Here is a 26,044-nt window from a genome sequence, read left to right as displayed (position 1 = left end):
GAAGAACAAGCTGGATTCAGGCCAAATAGAGGCTGTCAGGATCAGATCTTCACTTTACGACAAATAGTCGAGAAAGCATGGGAATATAACAAAGATCTGTATTTAAGTTTTGTCGATTTGGAAAAGGCATATGACAAGGTGCCAAGAGAGAAGCTATTCAATACGCTGCAGTTATATGGTGTCAATGGGGCATTATATCAAGCAATACTTAGTCTTTATTTGAGTTATGAGTCAGCAGTTAGAATTGAAGGAAGTACAGGAAGATGGTTTAATGTTAAATCTGGTGTGAGACAAGGATGTACATTATCCCCTCTGTTATTCATTATCTATATGGATCACATTATGAAGGAATGTGATATTAAACCTGATATCGAAATTGGAGATGTTAATGTCAGCACTTTGCTTTATGCGGATGATGTTATACTTCTAAATAAATCCGCTACAAGTCTGCAAGATTCTCTGACTAAATTGAATAGCTGTTGTAATAGATATGGTATGAAGGTCAGCAATAAAAAGACAAAGACAATGAAAATAGGCAGAATCATTGAAAATGTCAACTGTGTTGTGAATGGAGAACCTGTGGAACAAGTAAAACATTTCAGCTACTTAGGCACAATTTTTACTGAAGATGGTAAACTAAATATAGAAATAGACAACAGAATCAGCAAAGCTGGTATCGTGGGAAGTCAATTGAATAAATTCATATGGAATAAGAAAGAAATTAGTCGGAACACTAAATTAGCTGTATACAAGACTGTGTTCAAACCAATTTTAACTTATGGATCTGAGAGCTGGGTCAGAAGTAAAACACTTGACCAAAGACTAGAGACCGCAGATATGAGAGTCCTAAGAAAGATTAGAGGCGTGAACAGATGGCATCAATGGCAATATCATATTAAAAATGAGGATATTAGGAAAGAACTTGACATTGTCAGCATCCAGGAATGCGTTAGCAGAGCTAATCTCAGATGGTATGGTCACTTAAATAGAATGGGAGAGGAAAGATTAGCAAAACAAGTGTTCTCTGCCAGGTTGGCAGGAAAACGACCCAGAGGAAGACCAAGATATAGGTGGATTGATACGGTACAAAGTGCCTTAGACGATAGAAATATAAGATCTGATAATGTTGGAGTCTTGACAAGTGACACTGATTTGGAGGAAAATTGTAGATAGGAAGTTAGTAATGATGTAATTTTTTCATATAGTACTGTCATATCCTGTACACCCCTTGAGGGTACATGGCAGGAATTTGATGATGATGAAAGTAAAGAACCCTTGCTAACCACACTCTTGCCCAGCTTCCATAGGTGTTCCCCTAGTTCTCCCACCACCAGTCCTGATCTCAAAAATATCCTCTAATTTAATCCTATAGAAACCCTTTAGCAATTTGAATGTCTCAATCATATCTCCCCTTTTCTGCTTATCAACTAACTTCTGCAACCCACAAATCTTCAACCTGTTCTCATAAGGTTCATTCCATAGACCTGCTATCATCTTGGTCACTCGCCTTTGGATCCTCTCCACCTCCTCCCCATCAAGAAGAAACCTAGGTGTAATATCCCATAATGCCAAGCACTTGTGGTATAATGTTATGCATTATTGGAAGGGTTTGGGGTCTGGCTCCCACTGATGAGACTTCAATAAACATCAACTGGTCTGGGTTGTGACTCTTCCCACAATGCATGGCATACATATCCATAAAGATGTGCTCTGCATTGTGTGATACTAATGCAAGTGGTGAAGTCATTAGCCTCTGAGTTGCTCAGTCATGAAGTTACTTCTTGTGCAAACTGTTTGCTTACACTTGAGTAAGGATTAAACCAAGAATACAATTTCTTGACATCTTTAAATTATAGTACAGCCAAGTGGAAAAACTTTCAACAACAATTGATTTCTAGCCTACTTACCTTCTTTCTCTGGAAAAAGAAGGTAAGTAGGCTAGAAAGTAGGCTTTTTTTGCTTCGTGATTATACAATCTTAAATTAGCTTTGCTAAAATATTTGAATATTAGTTATTTTTATCTTCTTCTGGCCCTTCCATTTTCACACTTTCTTATCTAGGGAAGATAGTGTAGTTGAGTATGAAAAACAAGTTTTATTTCAAAGATTTTTTTTTTTGTAGAGAGCATCTTGTCTTAGACTGTTATCAGTTATTGAGAACATTGTGCTTATTATGAACCTTCTGTGATGTAGAATGAAATTATATTCTTGGTTTCATCCTTTATCCAAGTGTAAGCGAACAATTTGTGTGTGAAGTCACTTCACAACTGGGCTAGTGGCATGTAGAGGCCAATGGCTTCGCATCAGTTGCCTTGCTAATCTATAATGCAGCGCACACATCCTTACAGACATGTATAATGCTGTGCATTATGGGAAGGACCACTGCCAGACTGTTTTTGACCTTTATTGAGGTCTCATCAGGGGGGGCCAGACCCAGAAGTGTGAATTAATGCAGAAGTCATATTTCCATATACAAGTAGCCAAAATATGTCGCACCCCTATTACTAAAATACCAAGTGCAAGAATAGATGGAAGAGGGGCATAATGGAAATATGATTTTATAGCTCATAGCAAATAGAAGCAAACTTGGGTCATCTCTGGATAATCAAGATGTGGTTAGGAAGTAAACGGTCTAGTTTCTTGTGTATAGTGAACTGGATTGGCTACCAATTTTTTGTGGGCTGGAATTGCACATTCCACTGATATTCTGTCAGGTTTTTTTTTAGAGCTTACTGATTGAGTTATTTCTATATAACTATGATTTTAGTGAATAATAGTTATTTTAAATCAAATTTGATTTTTGAGAATGTTTGGACAATCTGTTTTTATATATACAGGGATGCACCATAATTCTTAGTGCAGTTTTGATCTTTAACTGATCAAAAATTAAAGAATTTTTACTGCATGAATATTATTTCATTACATTTTTTTTTTTTTTAGACTGGTGTGATTAAAGATGGTAAATGTTCACAGATCAGGAAGGTGTTCATCAAGGGAAGCAAATGTGGTCGAAATCGAAAGGGTATTTGATAAGAGTTCCAAGAAATCAGTCTAATGTACTGCTGCTGAATTAAATCTACCAAAAACCACAGTGCACAGAATTCTAACCAGACAACTCCATAAACATGCTTACAAAATTATGAGTGTTCAAATGCTACAAGAGGATTATCATGCCAGGTTGGATTTTTGTCAACTGATGAAGACAAAAAATAGAAAATGACAGATGTTATTGACATGTTGGCTTTTTCAGATGAAGCAACATTCCATATAAGTCAGAAAGTTAACTGCCACAATTGCTGCATTTGGGGTACAGAGAAGCCTCAGGAAATGTGCAACATGAGACTCACCAAAATTAATGTGTGGTACACTGTTAGGTGTTGCATTATCAGGCCATTCTTTTTCAATGAGCCCACTGTTTGGTGAATCTTATTTAGCAGTGCTTTAGAATTTTTTTTATTCCCGAATTAAAGAGATTAAATTTTATGAATAAAACCATTTTCCAACAGGATGGGGCACTCTGTCACTATGCAACACAGGTACAAAAGTTTCTGGATGATACTTTTGCAGACAAGTGGATCGGTAGAGGTTCTCTTGCGTAGCCACCTTGGTCGCCTGACTCCATTAGACTTTTTCTTATGTAATCAATGCAGTCACTGCTCAGCAACTACCAAATGTTTTCTGGAACTTCGAACATTGCTTAGTTACATGCACTGCATGGCAGTCATGTTGAGCACTAATAAGAAACAAATCATTATGGATAAAACTTAATTACATAATCTTTAAGCTATTATATACTATAAATCTGTAACCTTTTATAATGTTTGACCTATTATTAAAGCTTAAAACTGCACTAAGAATTATGGGACACCCTGTGTGTGTGTGTGTGTGTGTGTGTGTGTGTGTGTGTCTATATATATATATATTTTTTTCTCTCTCTCTCTCTCTAGATGGCACAACTGAAGAAGAAAAGATCAGAGTAGATATGGGTGAGCAGCAGCTGATTGACTTCCGTACAGGATTGGTCAAAATATGTTACAGCCCTGATTTTGTAAGAAATGTTTTATTTCATATATACATGTGTAGCTATTCAGTTTTTTTTATATTGAATTGTGAATGTCATGAATTCCAGAAATATATATTAGATCTCTTGGGAGTTACTCAGAGGAAGACTATGCATCACCCATACTAGCTGTCACACAGTCTCTTAAACCCATAATCACACTAAATGCACATGCACTTACTACTATAGCTCTTTCACTTTTCTCAACCAATATGTAATAATACTCTTTTACCAGTGTCTGTACATCACATGCTCTAAATCTTTCCCCATAATCTACATTTCACAATATCATCTTTGTAACTTGTCTTAGCACATTTTCAATAGCTTGATCCCCTGGAACCTCAGATCAAATTTGCATGCACAGTATTCCACATAGTCATTTTGTCTTTACAAGGCCTCAGTGACTTCCTTATCCTTGTATGTCAGCATTGCAATTATTCAGAGTTGTATTTATAATTTTCACTATGAACTTCAACTTATCTATAACTCCAAGATCCTTATCGTGTTCAGTTTCTCCAAGGATAATCTCAATTAGTGTGAAGTATATTACTTTACACTTATGATAATAGCTATGAATCCAATGTTATTTTGTCTACACTTCCACCTATTGAAATCATTCTTTCTATAAGTGCACTATCTGTACATCCCTGACTGTCCTGATAATTTTTGTATCATTGACAAACAATTGAACATTTGTCATATCCTTTCTAGTGATCATTAATGTATAGATTAAACAACAATTGTCTGATTAATGTCTTGCATATCCCCATATACCACCTTTTATGCTTGTCAGCTGCATGCTTATCCAAGTCCATTTATATTCTAATCTTGCATTTAATGTATATATTGAACATGTCTGTATGGGATATAGGCATGATAGCATATCACATGTACACCCTCTAGCCAAAAAGAAACCGAACTTTTTGAAAATAGAAGAAACTAGTGACGCCACCTGTTGTATCTTTTTGTTGTCAAAAATGGCAACCTTCATTAGTGTTGTATCAACTGTTTATGACATTTGTTTCATTAGAAGCTGAGTTATAGTGCCAAGAGTGACAGTGTGTTTTGACGAATGGTTAGAAAATGAGTTTCAAACAGATAGCTGCAATTGACTTTTGTGTTAAACTTGGTAAAAGTTTTACCGAAACACATCAAATGCTTCAAAAAGCATTCGGTGAAGAATGCTTATCCTGTACTCAAGTTTAAGAGTGGTTTAAGCAATTTCAAGAGGACAACAAAAAGCTGGGCCGTCCACCGCCCAAAAACTGGACTGAGCAAAGTTAACATCCAAATCCAAAAAGTGCAAGAAAACCCAAAATCGTCAGTGAGATTGATTGGGGATTCCAAAATCAACTGTGCACAACATTTTGACTGAGAGTTTGAGCCTTGTTAATTGAATTCGTGATTTGTTTCCCACAAGTTGACCGACGACCAAAAAAAATGTATCGAATTGAACACTGCAAGGACCTCATTAAAACTGCTCATGAGGACTCAAACTTCTTGAAACGATTGTTACTGGTGATGGTGCTTTGAGTATGAACCTGAAACAGAGTGCTGAGTAGAGACCACTAGAAGAGGGCATCCGAAAAAGAGTCATCAAAAGTTCGGTTTCTTTTTGGACAGAGGGTGTATCAGTATGTCCACCAGTTGCTTTACTTAACTGAACTGTAATATTATTAATATACTGTTCAGACATGTTCTCTTTATTAAACCCATGTTGTTCCTTGCAAAGTACAATTTGTCTAACAACCCATTTCCATATTCTCTAAAATCTTCCACCCTAGATAGATACTAATAGATTTTCAGGGAAACATATCTCCCTTGTACAATGACTATCACACACATTCTTCCCATTCCTATGGGATCTTTCTTGAGCTGAGACTCAGATATGCCAAGACCTAACTAGTTTGTTGAACATGCCTTTAGTATACCTTCTGATATCCCATTGGTTCCTTTTCCTTAATTCTTACCAAGTTATGCACCATATCTTTGTTCAGTGTAGTGATAGCACTGTATACCATGCTATATACACTAGGGTTCAGTAAAGTTATTTTTCATTCTTTTACTTTGTAACGAATGATAAAATTCTTGAGTTGCCTCTAGCCCTTCTTTTCGTACAACTTTCTATACGATAGTCATAACTTTTCCTGTGCATTATATATTTCATAACTATGTGCTTGTTCTCGTGATATTCCTTCCACATGTTATGAATCTTAAGGTCACGCATCCATTTTAGTCCTATCCTGTATCTTCAACTAGCATTACATTCAGATAATGTCATTTAAGCATCTTTTCAGAGCTTTCTGTGCACTGCTGATATCCTTCCCATTCAGTAACTGATACCATGGGACTGAACATGGTATTCTCCTCAGTTTGTCATAATTTCCAGCTTTGTAGTCTAGCATGTAATCTTTTTTTAATTGGAACATCCATGTACTTTGTTACTTCTCAGGTCAGTATATCATGATCATTGTCACTAACTAGTAGCAAAACAGTTACATTCTTAACTGAGATCCCTTCTTTCACATGCTGTTAATGTTATCTTGTGACAGTTCAATAAATTATTCTCTTATGGATTTTTCTTCTGTTATGCACCATTATTCTGTAATCGATTTTTCTTCTGTCCGATCAATCTTTTGTTAATTTAAATCCCATAATTACTAATTTAGTACCATCAAGGTAATTTGACAATATATTTCATTGTCCCCCCCCCCCCCCCCCAAGCAACCTGAAGCATCAGGTCTGTAGCAACACGCAGTATGCATTTCATCCTGTTAGCCTCAACTGAAGATAGCCTCACACTCACTGCTACTTGGAACACATTGGCTATTATTTTCATGGGTTTCCACCTTAACTGCACTCAGATCATCTATCAATAGTCATACCCTTCCTCTCCTACATTTTTTGTCCATCCTAATAAAAAAAAAAAATAAATAAATAAATAAATAAATAAATACTATACCCTTTGCCCAGGACAAAGTTTCAATAAGTGCCAACAATCTTGCCCCACAACATGTTATTAACGGAAGGAAGATTTGGCTCTACCTACAACTATTAGAATTGAATTCATGATACACAGGAATGAGAAGTGTTGATAATGTCATTTTTCTCAGCATATACACTAACATGTTGGACTCAATAGCATGGCCAAGTATTTTGATTTCATACAAAATTCATATACTATGATAGGACAATTAATCCTAGCTACCTGCATTGCATGACTGTCAAATGATTCTCAATTACGTTTTTTTTTTTAATTCTAAGAGCAGAAAACAGAAACAAATTAATCAATTACTGCAGCTACTAATTGAAGATAGTTTGGATTAGATATAAATGCAAAAAAAAAAAAAAATTCGAAGGAAACAAATATGAGCCTGAAATATTAATGAACAATATGAAAATTGAACAGGCAATAGAATACAAATATTTAGGCACCTACTTTACTGCAGATGGAAAGCAAAATAAAGAAATAAAAATAAGAACAGCCATAGCTATAGATGCCTTATGGAAAAATAAAGATCTGCTCAGAGTTCTGTGGGCATTGAGACAAAGAAAAGAATGATAAGAACATTAGTGTGGCCAGTTTTCACATATGGAAGTGAGACCTGGGTATTCAAGAAGAGAGTAAGACAACAGATAATGGCCTTTGAAATGTGTTATAGGAGAGCTCTGAAAATCTTATGGACAGATTACATGACAAATAGATCTCCTACAGAGAATGAACACAGATCTTTATTACAGGAAATGATCCATAGAAAGATGAGATTAGCTGGACATGTATTGAGAGGTTCAGCTAACAGTTTTAGAAGGAAAAATTATGGGAAAATGATCAAGAGGTAAAAAAAACTAAGGACGTTTGAAGATACGAGATCATGGACAGGATAACATGGCTATGCAAAAACAAAAAAGGAAAGCCACCAACAGAGAACTGGAAGGACATGGTACTGCATCCTCTCACTGAGGAAGCTACATGAAGAAAGAGATGGAACATATGCACTAGACATGTTAAAGTAGGTTTTACATTTTACACATATAACAAAAAATTATATAGAATTTATGCAAAAGTTCCAGTATATTTCATCCAACATTGCTTGGACATTGTCAGGGAGATATAGACCATTAACTATATTCAAAAGATGAATCAAAGTGTCAAATCATGCATATATTAGCTTGTGTCTCAGTTGCAGCCAAAATATATGGTAGTACATACTTTACTATTAGTTCAAAGGAACAATTGTAAGTTGAGTAAATAAAAAAAAATTAAATTATTATTAATTAAAAAAACTTGTGAAACAATTAATAATGATCACTTGCCAAAACTTGGATATTGGCATACATTCTGATTCATATGATTTCTTAATGTTTCACATTTCAAGGAAAAGAAGATTGAATTTGTACTCGGAGTGAACTTTTATCTGATTCCAAAGAACTTTTCATGAGAAGGCTAGACTTTTCAGATTCCAAAACTAATATTCTTGATGTTCTTTGATTCTAATCAAGGCAGAATGACCAGTCGATCCAAAAAGCAAAGATAATATGAGCAGGATTCCTGATAAGAATGGACAATCCTATCTCACCAGCCTTAGCTGATTATTTCATGGAGCATCTAGAAAAAAAGAACTTTGACACTATATTCCCTCAGCCTCGTATATGGTTGTTGTTGACACATTTGCAATCTGATCCCACAGAGTCAGAATTTTTTCAGTTCCTAGAGAAAATAAACTCCCTTATACTATTAAACGTGAATCCAATAATTATCATCCTTTTATCAGACTACATGTGAAAAGAATTTTAAAACCTACATTAAAGGAACCTCTGAGCACAAATAGGAAGGATTCTTTGTAAATTCAGTGTATGTGCTTCCTTCCTACCATCAAAAGATACATTACCACCTCTTTTCTTTCCTGGTGTGTATCAGGAACCCTAGAGCCTCCTTAGCTCAGTCAGTGTAGACAAAGTCCTTTGGTCAGAAATACCTGGATTTGATTCCTGTCTGAAGCGATTTTATATTCCCATTTTATACCACTATAGTTAAAATCCTCCCATAACAATCACTTTTTCACTTGCCAAGCTCAACTGCCTAAACATCTCCTGCTCTTCTGCCTCACACCATATGCTCCCAAAACCATTAGTGCCATTGCCCTCCTAATCCTCTTGTCTGAGAGGACATTACTCGTCACTTATCATAAGCATTACTCCACCACTGCATTTGTTCTTCCTACCCTGTTACTTCTATTCCTGTTGGTATATCATCTTCTGTCAACCATATCTCAGAGATCACAAGTAATCTTTGGACAGGCTGATGCTATCAGTGCCACCAATTCATCTCCTTTATTCCAGATACTCCTGGCATTAGTATGAAGAACAGAGCTGTTTTCACTATTTCTTTATCATTATCCCTTCTGGACTCCATTGGATTCAGCATTACACTATGTATACCCTTCCTTTCTCACAAGAGGCTCTTTCCCCACCCCTTGCTACCATTCACTCTAGTTCTAGTTTCTCTGCATTTGTACACTGACTTGTTTGGAGAGCAACCTCATTCAAATGCAAACTGCCTCTTTCATGTGGTTCCATTCTGTCCTGAAATGTTCTCCAAGCATCCAAGCCTTCTTTTTAGACACATTCTGGCTATCATGCTATTAATTATTGATGCTCTTCTCCACAGCTCTGCATTATCATACATGGGCAATGCCCTCACCATCTTTCCTCTATCGTCTGTATGTACATCCTCAAGCATGAACCTCAGATCTTGCAGCCCTATTCACACTGCCTCTCAAGTCATTCATTCCATCCACCTTTCACCTTGCTTAATTGCCGTGGTCACTATCGGTTCTTGAGGTAGATGCTCCTCTGGTACTCTGTTTTGCACACCATGGCTCATTGAGTCTCCATACATCATACCTCTTACCACTGTTTCTTCCTTGCTCACTTGCATCCCTCACTCTCTGGCATTTTCTTTGCTTTTTTTCCCACTTACCTGCAGTCCTGTCATCTCTCCATATGTAGTTCCTGCACTGCCTCATCTTTCTCTCATTCCTTCTTTCACTGGTTCTATTTTCTCTTTTATCATCCCCAGAACTCTCACTCCTATTGATGATTCACTTCACATTCATCGTTTCCAGTCTCCTAATCTCTTCTTTCACGTTTCAACTCATTCCTGGTACATTCAACTTTCAGCATATCTTTTTTTTCTCTCTCTCTCTCTCTCTCTCTCGCTCGCCCAATCCTCCATCTTCAAAACCTTCACAATCTTTCAAACCTACTACGCTCCCCTACTTTTATATTTTCATTCACATTCCACTTGGTTTTATTGGTATTCACCTGTTTCTGATATAACACTGCCAAGGTCCATTATGTGAATTTCTAAATCAGGGTTCTTCCCATTTTCTATATTTTATGCAGACATGACTCCTTGATCTCACTTGTCACATTTCTTACTGCCAGGATTTGCACATGTCACAAGCACTGCATACTACAAAATCCTATAGTATGCTATGCAGATGTAGTCCTTAAATGGGGACAGATGTGGTGACAAGCCATTGGCAAACTAAATTGTGGCTGTTGCCATTATTCAATCACTGGACAAATTACTACAAACTATACTGAAATATCATCATCAAATTTCTGACATGTACCCTCAAGGGGTATACAGGATATGATAGTACTACATGAAAAATTTATATCATTACTAACTTATCTACAATTTTCCTTCAAATCAGTCTGTTACTTATCAAGACTCCAATATTATGATTATCAGATCTTATATTTCTATCGTCTAAGGCACATTGTACCGTATCAATCCACCTATATCTTGGTCTTCCTCTGGGTCGTTTTTCCAGAGAACACTTGTTTTGCTAATCTTTCCTCGCCCATTCTGTTTAAGTGACCATACCACCTGAGATTAGCTCTGCTAACGCATTCCTGGATGCTGACAAGGTCAAGTTCTTTCCTAATATCCTCATTTTTAATGATATTGCCATTGATGCCATCTGTTCTTGCCTCTAATCTTTCTCAGAACTCTCATATCTGTGGTCTTTGGTCAAGTGTTTTACTTCTGACCCAGCTCTCAGATCCATAAGTTAAAACTGGTTTCAACACTGTCTTGTATAGGCTAATTTAGTGTTCTGACTAATTTCTCTCTTATTCCATATGAATTTATTCAATTGACTTCCTACCATACCAGATTTGTTGATTCTGTTTTCTATTTCCATATTTAATTTATCATCTTCAGTAAAATTCGTTGCCTAAGTAGCTAAAATGTTTTACTTCTTCCACACGTTCCCCATTCACAACACAATTGACATTTTCAACAATTCTACCTATTTTCATTGTCTTTGTCTTTTTAATGCTCACCTTCATACTATATCTATTACAACAGTTATTCGATTTAGTCAGGGACTCTTGCAAACTTGTAGATTTATTTAGAAGTATAACATCATCCGCATAAAGCAAAGAGCTGACATTAACATCTCCAATCATGATATCATGTTTAATACCACTTTCTTTCATAATGTGATCCATATAGATAATGAATAACAGAAGGGATAATGTACATCCTTGTCTCACACCAGATTTAACATTAATCAATCTTCCTGTACTTCAATTCTAACTGCTGACTTACAACTCAAATACAGACTAAGTATTGCTTGATATAATGCTCCATTGACACCATATAACTGTCGCGTCAAGCACACCCCAACTCAACATCACCAGAGTTAAAGATCGGTACTATCAACTTAAGAAGCCTGAATGGCAAAGAAATGGAGCTAGCTGAGGAATTAGATAAGTACCACATCGACATAATAGGGGTGACAAAAACTGGCGAGGTCTTTCTGAGCAATGAATACAAAATGTTATATTCAGGCAATGACAATCAAGGAAAAGAAGGGGAAGCCATGGTATTCAACACAAAATACGAGGCTAATCTTGAATGGCAGGCAGTCTCAAGTATACTGATGTGGACAAATATCAGAATGGGGAATTGGACAATGAGACTTATTTATGTCTATGGTCCCACAGAAGGTTCTACTAAGGTAGAAGTGGAGGAATTTTTTGATGCTTTAGAAAAAGCAACTGACACCATGAAAAAGGAAAAGTTGGTCCTTGTTGGGGATCTGAATAGCAGAGTAGGAAATGATTGTCAGATATACAAAAATATTTTGGGAAAATTTGGAGAAAAGAGCAAAGCCAATAATAATGGCAAATACCTGTTGGATTTCTGCTCAGGACATGGACTGGTTATTACTAACATCATGTTCCAACTTAAAAATGTGTACAAATTCACATGGAGAGAAGAGGCAAGGAATAAGATAAGTCTCATTGACTATGTTATTGTTGATAGTGATGTTTTCTCCCTGGTGCAGGACACCAGAGTGTACAGAGGATTTGAAATTGGAAGTGATCACTATTTAGTCTTTAGCAGGATAAAATTGAGTTTTGTATTGAAAAGAATAACATGTAAGGAAGTTTTAAAGCAAATAAAAGTTGAGCAGCTCTCAGATGTGAACTGTAGACTAAAATACACAAAGATTATTGAAGAAAAAATGAAAGAGTTTGAGAACAGGAATCAAACCTTGGAGATTCAGTGGCAAACTCTGAAGAAAACATTCATTGATTCTGCCAGAGAGGCATGTGGTGAGGTTGTCTGTAAGGATAAAAAAATCAGAACTCCCTGGTGGACACAGGAAGTTAAAGAGGCAGTGAAGGAAAAGAAGAAAGCATACCAAAAGTTCCTCTCAAATAAGTCAGCTTGTGCTCTTAAAGAATATAGAGACAAATGCAAGAATGCTAAACAGTGTGTAAAATTAGCTAAACAAAAGTCATGGGTGGACTTTGGCAAGAATATAGAAAATAAATATCAAGAAGGTGGCAAAATATTCTGGAGGTTGTTGAAGAAGCTTAGAAATGGAGGAAAGAGTGCTGTAAAAGCAGTTAGAGATGATAAAGGTGACATGAAAACGGGAGAAAAAGATATCCTTGAAGTATGGAGTAATTACTTCGAAAAATTGCTAAATGAAATAAGCAGTAATAGCACAGTGGTAAAAAACACTCAACAGGCATACAGTCAGGAATACATATCCATACTTGAAGTAGAAAAAGCCATCAAAGGCTTGAAATGTGGAAAGGCAGCAGGAGTAGATGATTTTCAACCAGAAATGCTGTAATATGGTGGTATAAAAGTCTTAGTGGCTGCACTGTATGGTTCAGAAAGCCTGGACAGAGGGACGAATTCCCGATGATTGGAGTAGAGCTCTCATAGTACCCATATATAAAAAGGGAAATAAAACTGAATGTGAGAATTACAGAGGTATTTCCCTACTGAGTGTTCCTGGCAAGATCTATGCAAGTATACTTGAGAAACGGTTGAGAAGAATTGTGGAAGAAAAGCTTGGTGAAGAACAAGCTGGATTCAGGCCAAATAGAGGCTGTCAGGATCAGATCTTCACTTTACGACAAATAGTCGAGAAAGCATGGGAATATAACAAAGATCTGTGTTGAAGTTTTGTCGATCTGGAAAAGGTATATGACAAGGTGCCCAGAGAGAAGCTATTCAATACTGAAATATATTTAAGTACAAATTACCCAACTATAAGCTACCCACAGACTATCTATTTTTCACTGCTACCTAGTAACAAATCTATAACCTCGCCCTGTGTTGGCTTATACTTGTTTGCTTAAATGCTTGCATAAATCTTATCTGGAATACTTAGTAGAGAAATGAGCATTTTAATAATAAAAGCATTTTTACAGTTCCACGCTTGTGAAGTTGCGGGGATTAAGAGCTGAATGAACCTTTATAATAAGTATTTCATAAAATGCAATTCTACTTTGTAAATTGTGCATTCAAATGTGCTAATCTGCTTGCAGAATTTCTTTGAAAGTCTTTATCTTTATTTTACAGAACTCCTTAAAAGATGACTACCTGAAAAATCTACCTTCGCAGCTAAAACTTATTTCAGATTTCTTGGGAAAACATAAGTGGATTGCTGGGGATAAAGTAAGTATTTGTAGATAGCAACTAGTGGTACTTTATATAGTTAATTTATAATCATAATATTGATTCATGGCTAATCAATTTTTGAAAGTGACAACCTGAAAATGGCACTGCATAGTGCCAGCATAATGGATGATAAAAATGTAACAGTATTGCCCATTCAAGGTCTATATACTGAATTTACCTGCTATGCTTTTAGCATTTTGTGTTGAAATTAAATCATTTGGCACAGTCCAATAAAACTTAAGTTTATTCTTTAAAGTAGAAACCTTATGTTAACCATTTTAATTTTAAACAAGCAACTAATATGTATTAATTTATAACTCAACTATTCTGAAGTACTAGTTTCTTTCTTTTTGCTTAGTTCTATAGTTGTTACTAAAGGTATAATAGTCACATTTTGGTCCATATTAGTGTTTGTTTAAAATTCTTTTGGTTTCTGAATGTTTTTTGCTGGAGAGAAGCACTCCAGATATCAAAACAGCCAGGTATATTGAGAATGTATAAATGGTCTTTTTAATGAATACTGAGAATTTTTTTTTTTTTCTTCTATGTCTTCACTCAGGTAAAATTGAAATAGTCCTTTTTTGGTGTATTATTATGTGACAAGTCCAGGGAGTCACGACTCATCGAGGGAGGGCACCTACTCTACAACTGTCTCCACCACTCAACCAACTACACCAGCACCATTTACTGCCCACCACCACCACTAGTATTTTCACAGACAATCGCAAACCCATTCCCTCAGTGGAATTCGAACCCTCACCTTTTGGCTGGAGAGAGGATATGCTAACCACTCTGCCAAAAAGAGGCCAGCAAATATATCCTCAAAAAATATAAATGATACTTTACTAATCATCACACCAAATTTCATTATTTTTGTCAGGAGTACGGATATCTAAAAAAAATAGCAGTGAATTGAAAGGAAGAGTAATGGCTATTCTTTTGTAACCAGGTACCAAAATATTGTTTGCCTTGATATTGCACTATTTGTCTTTGATAACGAAACATTTTCTACCATCAAGCTCTGCATCAAAACCACTAAAGGCAGATACAGGGATATTTTCATAGAATGTATTAAGTGAAATACCAGAAGAACTAGTGTCGAGGGTTTTAAGTTTATAAACTTAAACTGCTTCCGAAATCTCAGCCTAATTGTGATTTTCTTCCTTGACTACTTGTATAATAACTAAAACACTTTTTTTTGAATGTTAGTCAAGCGGGTTTTAATTTATTGTCCTACATGTTTTGCCGATTTTTGCTATCGGCATCTTCAGGGAATATAATTGGTAGGCTATATGAAGGTAACAGACTAGGTTTTAACTAACAGTTCTAATTCATACAAAATTAGTATTGTGCGAGACAATGCGAGTGTCTCGGGAACATGATTTATTTGTTACGAGACATAATGTAATTGGTGTGAAAGTTCATTTCTTTGATGTTTAGTGATCAAGGAGGCTGCTATGGTCACCCGTTCAACAGGAAACCTAAATAAGAATCTAGGTCTAATCCTGCCGGAAATTTGGAAAGCTTTAATCAGATCACTAAACATCAAAGAAACGAACTTTCACGCCAATTACATTGTCTCGTAACAAATAAATCATGTTCCCAAGACACGCGCATTGTCTCGCACAATACTAATTTTGTATGAATTAGAACTATCTGTTAAAACCTAGTCTGTTAGCTTCATATAGCTTACCAATTGTATTCCCTGAAGATGGCGATAGCAAAAATCGGCGAAACATGTAGGACAATAAACTAAAACCCACTCGACTAACATTCAAAAAAAAGTGTTTTAGTTATTCTCAGGCTAATTGTTTTGTCACTTAAAATGATTAATCTATAGCAGTTGATATGCATGCTCACCACTGAAGTAAATGCAAAACTTTGCATTTCCCTAAATTCTTTTATTATACAGTATTCTGAGTAGTAAACTTGTAGGAATCAAGAAATTTTTTACATAGACCATATAACTTATAGCCAATCAGGCTGTGTAAATTGTTGATCTTCTTTTTGAAAAACTAAAGCTATATTCTTTGGGGACCCCTTTATTGAGAATGCTATTCTAGAGCTGAAATAAATGGAATTGGGGAGGGGGTGGAAGTAATAGGTACATTGAATCAATAATTCAACTGTAAAAAAAAATAAAATAAAATAAAAAATAAAAAAAAACACTGAGTAGGGGTTGCACATGTTATTGTAGGTTTAGAAGAAATGGTTGCATGATAGATGCCAGTTCTGCTGAACAGCACTGTAGAAGAGTGAAGAGACTTAGAGTATTGGGCTAAAGTCTAAGTTCATCAGGTAGCTGAACTGCTCTTATAAGCAGCAAGAATTTTTAGAAAGGTCTTTGGTGCATCCCTAAAAAATGAGCAGCATTTCAAAGTCAGATGGATTTGTAGATTAATAGCTGGATGGATGAGAAATATCTGAGCAAAATACAATGCCAAGTTTTTTGGAAGCTGAGAATGCTATAGAAACATTTATGGCAGAAAAGGCTAGTGGATAAGTGTTGGTCAAAATTTGGTCTTTACTGATCATACCAAAGACAGAACCTAGTTCTTTTGTGACTTTTTAAAAGCATTAAAGATAATATTATCACCTTTATAGATATCAGTGTTTTGGGCACTGGTGGATATTCTTTAAGCTTGATATTGGAGCACAGCATGGTTAGTGAGAGAGGGATCCTTTATGTGTATGGAGGAGGGTGGCTAGAATAGGTAAGAAATGCCCTGCACCATATGCAGTGAATGATCCAAGAGAAAACTGGTGATCCATTTACAAAGGGTTCAAGGCAGACCATTCATCTTCCATGTTAGGCTCAATGACTAAGTAATTTGACATGCCATAAAATGACAATTTGCTGAGAAGACCATAATACCAAACCCTATAAAAATGCAACAGTAGGTTCCTCACTTTCCATGGAATGTCTCTGGTGGTGAGTATAGATCAGATTTGCTGTGGATCTTGATTGAATCTAAATTGGTCACCAAGTTAATTTTTTTTTTAATTGAAGTTTGATCTTCAGATAGCACTAGTGCAAAAGTAATAAGTCAGTAGTTTTGATGGTAGTTTTTACTGTATATTGACTTGTTTACATGTGTGGGGTAGATGCTAGCTTACTACAATGTAGCATAGATGATAAATGACAAGTGTTCAGAGCACATCTTTTGAGCATGACTAGTGGGATTATCAGTAGGACTAGAAGCATTTTTGGCATACGGGATGTTCAAGATTCAATTTTTTTTTTTTTTTCCCAACAGAACATCACAGGAGGCATGTAATGCCATAATAGTTAAACTAGAGATTTAGCTTTATCATCTATGTAGGACAGTGTTTCTCAAAGTGTGGTACGCATACCCCCCCCCCCCCAGGGGTATGTGGCAATTTTCGGCTATGCATAATTAAAGGAGTCATATTTTTCAACAAACAGTGCAATTAGAGACAACCGGGATAAAATGGCACTAAATAATGAATCGCATTCCCTCTCCAACAGAAACTGCTATATAGACCAAGCAAAACCATATGTTGCCAGTGGAACATATGGTTTTGCTTGATACCACCCCCGTCATTAACGTCTTAAAACTAAGAAATATATAGTGAATGTGTTTCAGATATTATGGAATTCGATTGAAGGGAATTAGTATTTCATCTCAACTGTTGAAATGCTAATTTGTCTTTGGTTCACACGATCTTTTGTTAATACCGCACCAATCATATGCAGTTCTTCGCTACTCTACGTATCTCAAGTAGTAAATTACTGGTAATTTTTGCTTGAAATAATGGAAAAGAAGATGACTCTATTTGGATAGATGACTTTGACGATGCACACAAAGAAACTGTTCTTGATGCCAAAAGTAGTAATAGTGAGTAGGAGCTTCTTAGTAAGTTGCACCATTTTCAGTTTTTTCTGAAAACTTTAGTTTACGAAAATTCCCGCACGTATCTTGCAACACAATTTTTTAGCTTTAATTTTGGGGAAAAAAGTTAGTTATTATTATTATTCGTGACACCTCCAAGGAGTCTGAAGACACATTGCGGGAGGACACCTACAACTGTCTCAACTACTACACCGAACCTCTACTACAAATCAACTCCATCTACCACAACTAGTATTTTTTGTCTGTAAATTGCATGTGTTCTGAAGGGCCGATTTGTCTGTAAGTTGGATGAAAAACCAGAATTTCTGGGAGAAAAAACCCTGCTACCTCCGTATGAGATTGGCTAACTCACCTTCAATTGAAATCGTCCAGATAATGATTCCTCTTTATATTAGAGTAAATTCAGTATTTTTTTTTTAGTTTTCAAATTGTTACATATGGATCATTGGTTAAAGATTGGATTTATAAAATCTCCAAAAGCGAGCATATAACAAATACAAGTAGCTGTTAAGCAACAAGAAAATGTTGATATTGCATCTAGATCAAATGAAATTGAGTGTGTTGTCTGACATCTCTAGAGAACCAAAATTTTAAAATAACTTTTTGTTTACATGAACATATAAATTCAAATAAAATAGGTATTTAATTTTAATTAATATTTTAAATAAATTTATTTCTTAATTAATTAGGGGTATGTGGATATCTGAAGTTTGAGAAACACTGATGTAGGAGTTCATTGAGAATGATGATGCCAGTTGAACTTTAAGTGATGTTACAATACTTATCTGGATAAGAATGGCAGGGGCATAGTTTTCTACATTTAGCTCCCTGTCAGATTTAGTACTGTTAATGATTATTTTGCAGACTTCAGTTTAGGTTGTGATTGAAGGTGGAGTTTGTTTTAAGTCACTTATTATTTTTCCTCTTGGACTGCCATAAACAGAGAATGAAGGCTCTTGTTCTAGAGAATTTCCTTTAGACACTTTTATACTGTTTTCTAGGATTTTTTAGTTTGCTGTAGGGTATATCAGTTATGTGGTGGGAGGCTGACAAGCAGTCACTTTTAGGTTTCATTGAAAAACTTACAGGTATTAAATGGAATATTTTTTCACCTTTGTTTTTCATGTTGTAGAGTTTGACATCTTCCGTTGTGTTATTTCACACTAGTGGGTCTTTGCAACTCATCCATCATAATTATCATGGGAAAATCTTAAATCTGATACTTCAGGCCAAAATTAATTCCAGTAAACCTTCCCACTCACTTTAATCTCATCCTTTAACTACATCCCAAGATGTTTTGACTTCCAAGTCATTGAATATTGAACTGATAACAGTACTGCGTAGCTAAAAGGGTGTTTTTATGATATGCATTTCATTTTTTAAAGTGGTAAATGAAAAAATGTATTGCTTTATTTTTAATGTTGGGAATTTAATAAACACCTGGAAAGTTAATAACTGACATTGTTAAAATTGAATTAGGGTTAGTATGCATAAAATCCACAGCTAATTTTTATGAAGTATTGCACATTTTATGATTACAATAGACTAATATGCATTCAAGTTCAAAATTTATACATAAGTATATATCTTATGTATTTATTTTCACGCATTACTCTCACTAATATGAACTGAAAGAATAGCTTATTATAGTGGAAAGTTTGTTATTTTGAACTTTCTTTAGTATTGCTAACAGTTTTTACCAGGAACTTATAGCAAGTCCTGGCTAAAGCTATAGATAATACCACTGTTTCCCATAATGAGAGTTGTACTAGCTTTTTTGTACACAAGTTTCTTTCTGTATTCATATTTTCATTTTATGTTGCAGTTAACTTATGTGGACTTCTTGATGTATGAAATTCTTGATCATCATGTGTTATTTGCTCCAAATTGTCTCAAAGATTACCAGAACCTGAAGGACTTTATGAAGAGAATTGAGGTATTGTCAATTTTAAATTAATATTCAGTTAAATTAAATTCTTCCATGTAGAATCTTAATTTGTTGTGTGATTGTTCCATATTTATTTTATATTAAGTGAAATAAAAAGATCGACATTCTTTGTGATACTGAAGATGAATTTTCTGCAGCACAGAACTTCTGTTTTTTTATGGGAAAATGATTAGCTCGTGAAAAATACATTTAAGAGTTTTCACCTAAAGGTGGTCATCAGCCATCATAGTTGAGCTAGCTAGCTCTTCATAATTCTAACCTAATCCAAACCTGTGCTAAACAATGTATCTAGAGAGCAGATGCAATTAAAACTTGGTCACAGCATCTAACCATGCCAATCACAAGCAGTTTCAGCCATGTTAATATTGACATTACTGTAATGAATAGGTTTTTTCCTTGTTCAACACTTGCAGCCTTTCCTAATGTTCATCATGAACAGAAACTGCTATTGACCTGTAATATTCTGAGCCTCAGTTTCTTGAATTCCAAAAAAGTTGTAAAGAAATAAATCCCTGGTGCTGTAGATGCCTCAGATGTACAAAAAATTTATGCTGTTAGCCAAATGTGAAGATGGCTTTTTCTTTCAGTATTATTGAATTCAGTTGGAATCGGTGTGCATTCACTCAAGCATTCTGCCATGCTCTGAGATAAATTGAATGAAAGTGACGGTGCAGATGTATATAAAAATACATGTGTATGGACTAATTGAACTGATCATATACAATATGCTGATTCAGAAATCTAAATATAAAGAAGTTCCTAAACAGCTTTCCATATACAGCATCAATTAAATCACGTAAGAACTACTGCTTTTCAATTTGAAAAAGTGGTCTCATTTATTCAAACTTTAATTCTCCCTCAGGATGCTTTTTGGAATTTACTTTATTTTAAACTAAGGTATTTGTTTTAATAGACTAATTGCACATGGATATACATATGTATGCTTCACATCCTTAACATAATAAAGTAAATTTTATTAAAACTGGTGTGTAACTTTATATAATCCTGTTGTGGTGGGGAGGGGATTGCTACTACTTGGTTATTTACCATAACCATTCCTGTGGTTCCTACAAGTTTTCTATGGTGAGTTGACTGTAAAATTCTTTTTTTCGTGATTTTAATTTACATAATTAGCTTTAGAATTCTTTCATCATGTCTATCTCATAGCAGATTAGTACCTTGTGTACTAATTAGCTTTAGAAACCTGTTCAGAAATAGTACTGTTTCATGCCACTTTAATCCAATCCACCAATAAGCAAGATAGTTATATTAATCTTTTGTCTTAAGATATTCAGACATCCATTCAAACTCAGTATGCAAGTTGGATGACAGATACTATGCATCTGTCAAACAGCTAAGTAAATTCAAGTAATTTCTTTAAAACAAGTGGATGCAGGCAGGACATTGCATGGATGAAAAGTGATAAATGGACAATCGCCCATTGGCATCCATATAAAGGAAGATGAATGCTAAGATGACCGGGGCGGGGGATATGGTTGGAGAATGCTGGTGTAGGGAAGCCTTCAACAAAGAAAGATGGAAACAAATTGGCGAGGCCTATAACCATAAATAGTTATAATGACTTAGAAAATGAACCAGTACTATTAGTAAGACACTTTGCATATATTACACCCTTATATACTCAGTTTTTCTGAGGAAAGCAAGTGTTTCCCAAGTGGTAAATGCCAGAAGTAGAAATGAGTCAAACGCTTGTAGATTTACTGAAATTGTTTCTGTAGTCAGTTAAAATCAAACTGGACTTGCTGTGTAAATTAAGAGTAGTTTTTGACACCAGAACTTATTCTGCAAGCAAACAAGTGCTCAATATGCAGTTACCATCATATAAAAACAGACTGCACGTGGAGAACACATGAATGGTCCACGATACAATGTTTTTATTATTTTCTTTCTTTCTCTCAAAACTACTTTAATGTAAAGAATTTTATGTTTACATAGTGTAATAAGACATTCTGAAGCATAAGCCCACCTGTCATGATTTGGCACCTATAACAAACTTGAGGCCCTTCATCTCCAAGATACCTATCATACTACTACTTATCTCTAACTGATCCTTTCTTTTAGGGTTACATAGTGATCAGCATTCATTTTAAAAATTTTATGGAATTTACAACCAATTTTTTAACACAGTTGTAAATTTCATAAAATTTTTAAAATGAATGCTGATCACCGTGTAACCCTGAAAGAAAGGATTGCGATAATTCATGTAGATTTGACCTACAAGCGATGTAATCGATACGGTAAGCTGAAGATCCAAGTTTCAAATTTGATCAATCGACTGGCATTTTTAAAACGGTGTAGGAACAGCGATATCACTCCTAATTGCATCAGGCTAAAGAGAAAATTCACTTCAACAAAGGCACAAAGAATATACCACTGCATGGAGAAAACATTACCGAGAGAGCAGATCCAAGCTACCAGAAAGAACCTAGCCGCTACACAAAACCAGCTACTAAAAGAAAAAACGGAGCTGTCTAGCTACTTAAACGCAGATATCTGGATAATCCTAGAAAGGATTACGGAAAACACAGCAAACCACATCCAACAAACAAAGAAAGAACCTAATTTCAAAGACTAAAAGAACGACAAGTTTGCCACAGGTATCAATAACATAATTAACCTATCTAACCACATTCTAAACAAAGACAAAATCTCTATACTTAACAAAGGTTTAAATTTTGCTATAGCACCCAAAACGATAGACTTGAAGTTATTTGTAATATGGAAAGAGGCCTAAGATTCATACCTAATAACATAGCAGACAAAATACATATAAAAACTGCGAACATTTTAAAACAAAACAATAACAAGCAACATAACTAAACACGAATTAACAGCGATAAAATCACTTATAATAAGTCCGAACATAGTAATAACTAGAGCTGATAAAGGAAGTGCCACTGTCATTTTAAACCGTACCACTTATATAGAAAAAATGAATCTGCTGGTCTCTGACAATAACACATACAAATTTAGTTAACTACAACCCAACTAACAGAACAAAAAACAAAACAAACTACTTAAATCAGTTACCACATGGCCTGAAGATACAGTCAAAAAAACTGTTCCCTCATTACACGCGCTCCCCTACAATTTACAGCTACCAAAAATTCACAAAGAAAACACCCTGCTAAGACCTATCGTTGAAGGAATTGATAGCCCGACGTATCACTTAGCCAAAAAATTAGCGGCAACACTCAAGGAGTTGGTAGGTCATTCCCCTTCCTATATCAAAAACACACAACACTTGATAAACATCATCAAAGACATTACATTAGAAAAAGATGCTTTATTAGTCAGTTTTGACGTCTCTGCCTCCTCTTTACGAATGTCCCAATCAATGACACAATCCTTCTCCTATAGAACAAATTCCCTCCAGATATCACGGTGCTTTTTGCACGTGTATTACGGTCAGGTTATTTTGTATGGCAAAACGCCTTCTACTTACAAAAAGAAGGCACAGCAGCGGGCTCGCCATTATTCCCCCCCCTCATTGCTAACTTTTACATGGAACATTTTGAGCAACTTGCCCTAGATTCCTCCCCTCTAAAACCCAAAGTCTGGCTTAGATACGTTGACGATGTTTTTTCGCGATCTGGTCCCATGGCCGCCAGACATTAGACACATTCCTTAGCCACTTAAACAAACAACACAAACACATACAGTTCACAATTGAAATTGAAAAACACAACACACTTCCGTTTCTAGATACGCTTGTCACACGTCTTCCCTCAGGCAATCTTTCCTTCACTGTTTACCAAAAACCGACACATACGGGACAATATATACATATAAACTCCTACCACCACCCAACACATAAACTAGGTGTCATCAACATGCTAAAAAAACAGAGCTCGGACAATTTGTTCCAGTGAACAGGCACTGAAAGACGAATTTAAAATTATCAGTAATAACTTCCAAAAAAATGGATACAGCCAAAACACTATAAACAAAATTCTCTACAAAACTACAATAAAAAAACAAAGACAAGCTAGACTACAGTAAAACTATGACCATTCCCTACATTAAAGGAATATCAGACAAAATAAACAGAGTACTACAAAAGTACAACCTCAAAGCCACCTTTAAACCTCCTGCTAAAATTAAAAAGCTTACTCAACTCATCCAAAGACCCACTCCCTCCACTAGCTCACCCTGGAGTATACTGGATATATTGTACTTGCAACATGCCATATAGGAGAAACAGGATGTACTATTCCTATTAGACAAAAAAGAACATAAACGACACATTAAATATAATAATTATGGTGAAGCTGGCCTTTCTGATCATGCCCTTGAATACCTTACACAGAATTGACTGGAAAACCACCAGCTGTCTGCATCACACTAGAACATGGTATGAACAGAAATTCAAGGAAGCCTGTGAGATTATCAGCAACCACCCCAATTTGAACAACAATGATGGTTTAAAAATCCCAAACATATGGAAGGTATATATTCGACCTTCCTCACCAAGAACAACTATAAACTGGACTGTAGAAAATCCAGTATTGTAAATCAAAAATAAGAATTGTAATACTAAAAATAAGACACCAATTGTTTCTGAAAGAAAACCATCTAAAAGAATGTTTATTCCTGTCATTGTAAAAATAAATTTAGCTTGATGTAAAAATTTATTTTTTTTTTCCCACCAGAGGTCATGCCAGTAGAATAACATGTGATCAAATCATTGTTTCTCTAGCTTGCAGTTAATGATGTAACTCAGCTTGTCCTGTATTTTTATGTACGCTCCAGATGATGATCTTAATGTGAAGATCGAAACGTCGGGATAATAAAGTTTTTTTAACACGGTTGTAAATTCCATACAATTTTTAAAATGTATCTCTAACTGAAGTACTCTTCATTCCTATTAGCAACTTATTTGTCTTAGCTCATGTAAGTAAACATGCACCTGTTTTGCATGTTAAACCACAATTCCTAGTTTTTGAACCAGAAGCTTGAAAAGAACTTGGGTAAAAAACCCTTACTAATTTACTTGGTTTCTCCTTTGGCTACCATATTTTGCAGCACACCTTATCATAATTATTTCATAAAAGCCTGGTGGCTCTGCATGAATACAGTTTAAGGCCCTTTTGAAATCCTCCAGTGAGGATTTCATAAGGGCCTTAAACATATAAAGAGACTTTAGTCTCTGCAACTAGGGGGTATTCATAACATTTGCATATCTCTGTCTACCTTTTTAGCATTGTGATCCCTGAACTTCACCTTTGTCCACTCACTTCATTCCGTGGCTTCACCTGCTACAATTTGAAGTTAGTACTTAAGGACCTTTTTATTTCTCATTAGCACTAACTCATTCTGCAGAGATTGTCACAAAAATTACTTAATTATCCTACCCAAAAGATTTGGCTAGCTGGGAAGCATTCATCTAGACTCATTAAAATGAGTAACATTACATATACAATAGTGAAAAGTAACTATGCTTTAAATAAAATTCCTTAAATTAATTTTGTTATTGAATTTTTCTTATAGGCTCTTCCTGCTATTGAGAAATATATGAAATCTGAAAAGTTTCTAAAATGGCCATTAAATGGAGATATGGCAAAATGGGGTTCCAGAGGTACAAAGCCATAATTTTGCAGATGAACAGCATTCCATCAAAAATGAAATATTTTCATACAGATATATTTTGCATATTTTCAGAATTCTTTTGAATCATTGAATAAAATATTACAAAATCATGTTGTTGTGTTAGTAAATTTTATGTATATTTATAGTTTTCAGGATATTGTTAAAAGCAAGCAAATGGATTAACGTCTCATTTTTGATAGATATTAGCATGTCACTAATGCTAGTTTTGTTGTCAACAACAATGGGGATGAAGCAACAGCAAAGGTTAGCTATTGCTTCATCCCTATGAACAATATGTGCATGATATATATTCAATTTTTATTTATTCTGTACATGGTGTGGTATACAGAAATGGCATTACAAATGCTCCTAAAGCTACTTTGGTGATAGAAATAGATTTTGATAACAGTTGTTCATATCCTAGCTTTTGTCCTTGCTAAATATTTGACATGTTGCCAAAGTCATGTGCACCTTTAGTAATGTTCAAAAGTCCTACCATTCAAACTCCTGCCAAGTTCCACATAAAATTCTTGTATTTATTGGTAGCTT

At 35.2% G+C, this 26,044-nt stretch overlaps 1 protein-coding gene across 1 annotated transcript in view; it reads left to right on the top strand.

Annotated features, from left to right (window-relative positions):
- Positions 1 to 25,605, top strand: part of LOC150110078 (glutathione S-transferase Mu 1-like) — a 57,468-nt gene extending 31,863 nt beyond the window's left edge. The window contains exons 4-7 of the mRNA XM_090397816.1: positions 3,947 to 4,047; positions 13,964 to 14,059; positions 19,763 to 19,873; positions 25,397 to 25,605. Of these exons, the coding sequence (XP_090253942.1) occupies positions 3,947 to 4,047; positions 13,964 to 14,059; positions 19,763 to 19,873; positions 25,397 to 25,498 (410 nt within the window). The 3' untranslated portion in view covers positions 25,499 to 25,605. The remainder of the gene's footprint in view (positions 1 to 3,946; positions 4,048 to 13,963; positions 14,060 to 19,762; positions 19,874 to 25,396) is intronic.
- Positions 25,606 to 26,044: the final 439 nt, after the last annotated feature.

The sequence above is a fragment of the Typopeltis vanoorti genome, chromosome 1 (genome assembly GCF_054136105.1).
Source record: "Typopeltis vanoorti isolate ZY-2024b chromosome 1, IOZ_Tvanoo_1.0, whole genome shotgun sequence".
NCBI classification, from domain to species: Eukaryota; Metazoa; Arthropoda; class Arachnida; order Uropygi; family Thelyphonidae; genus Typopeltis; species Typopeltis vanoorti.
The sequence above is the reverse complement of the archived record's forward strand: the minus strand, read 5'-3'. Positions and strand labels throughout refer to the sequence as shown.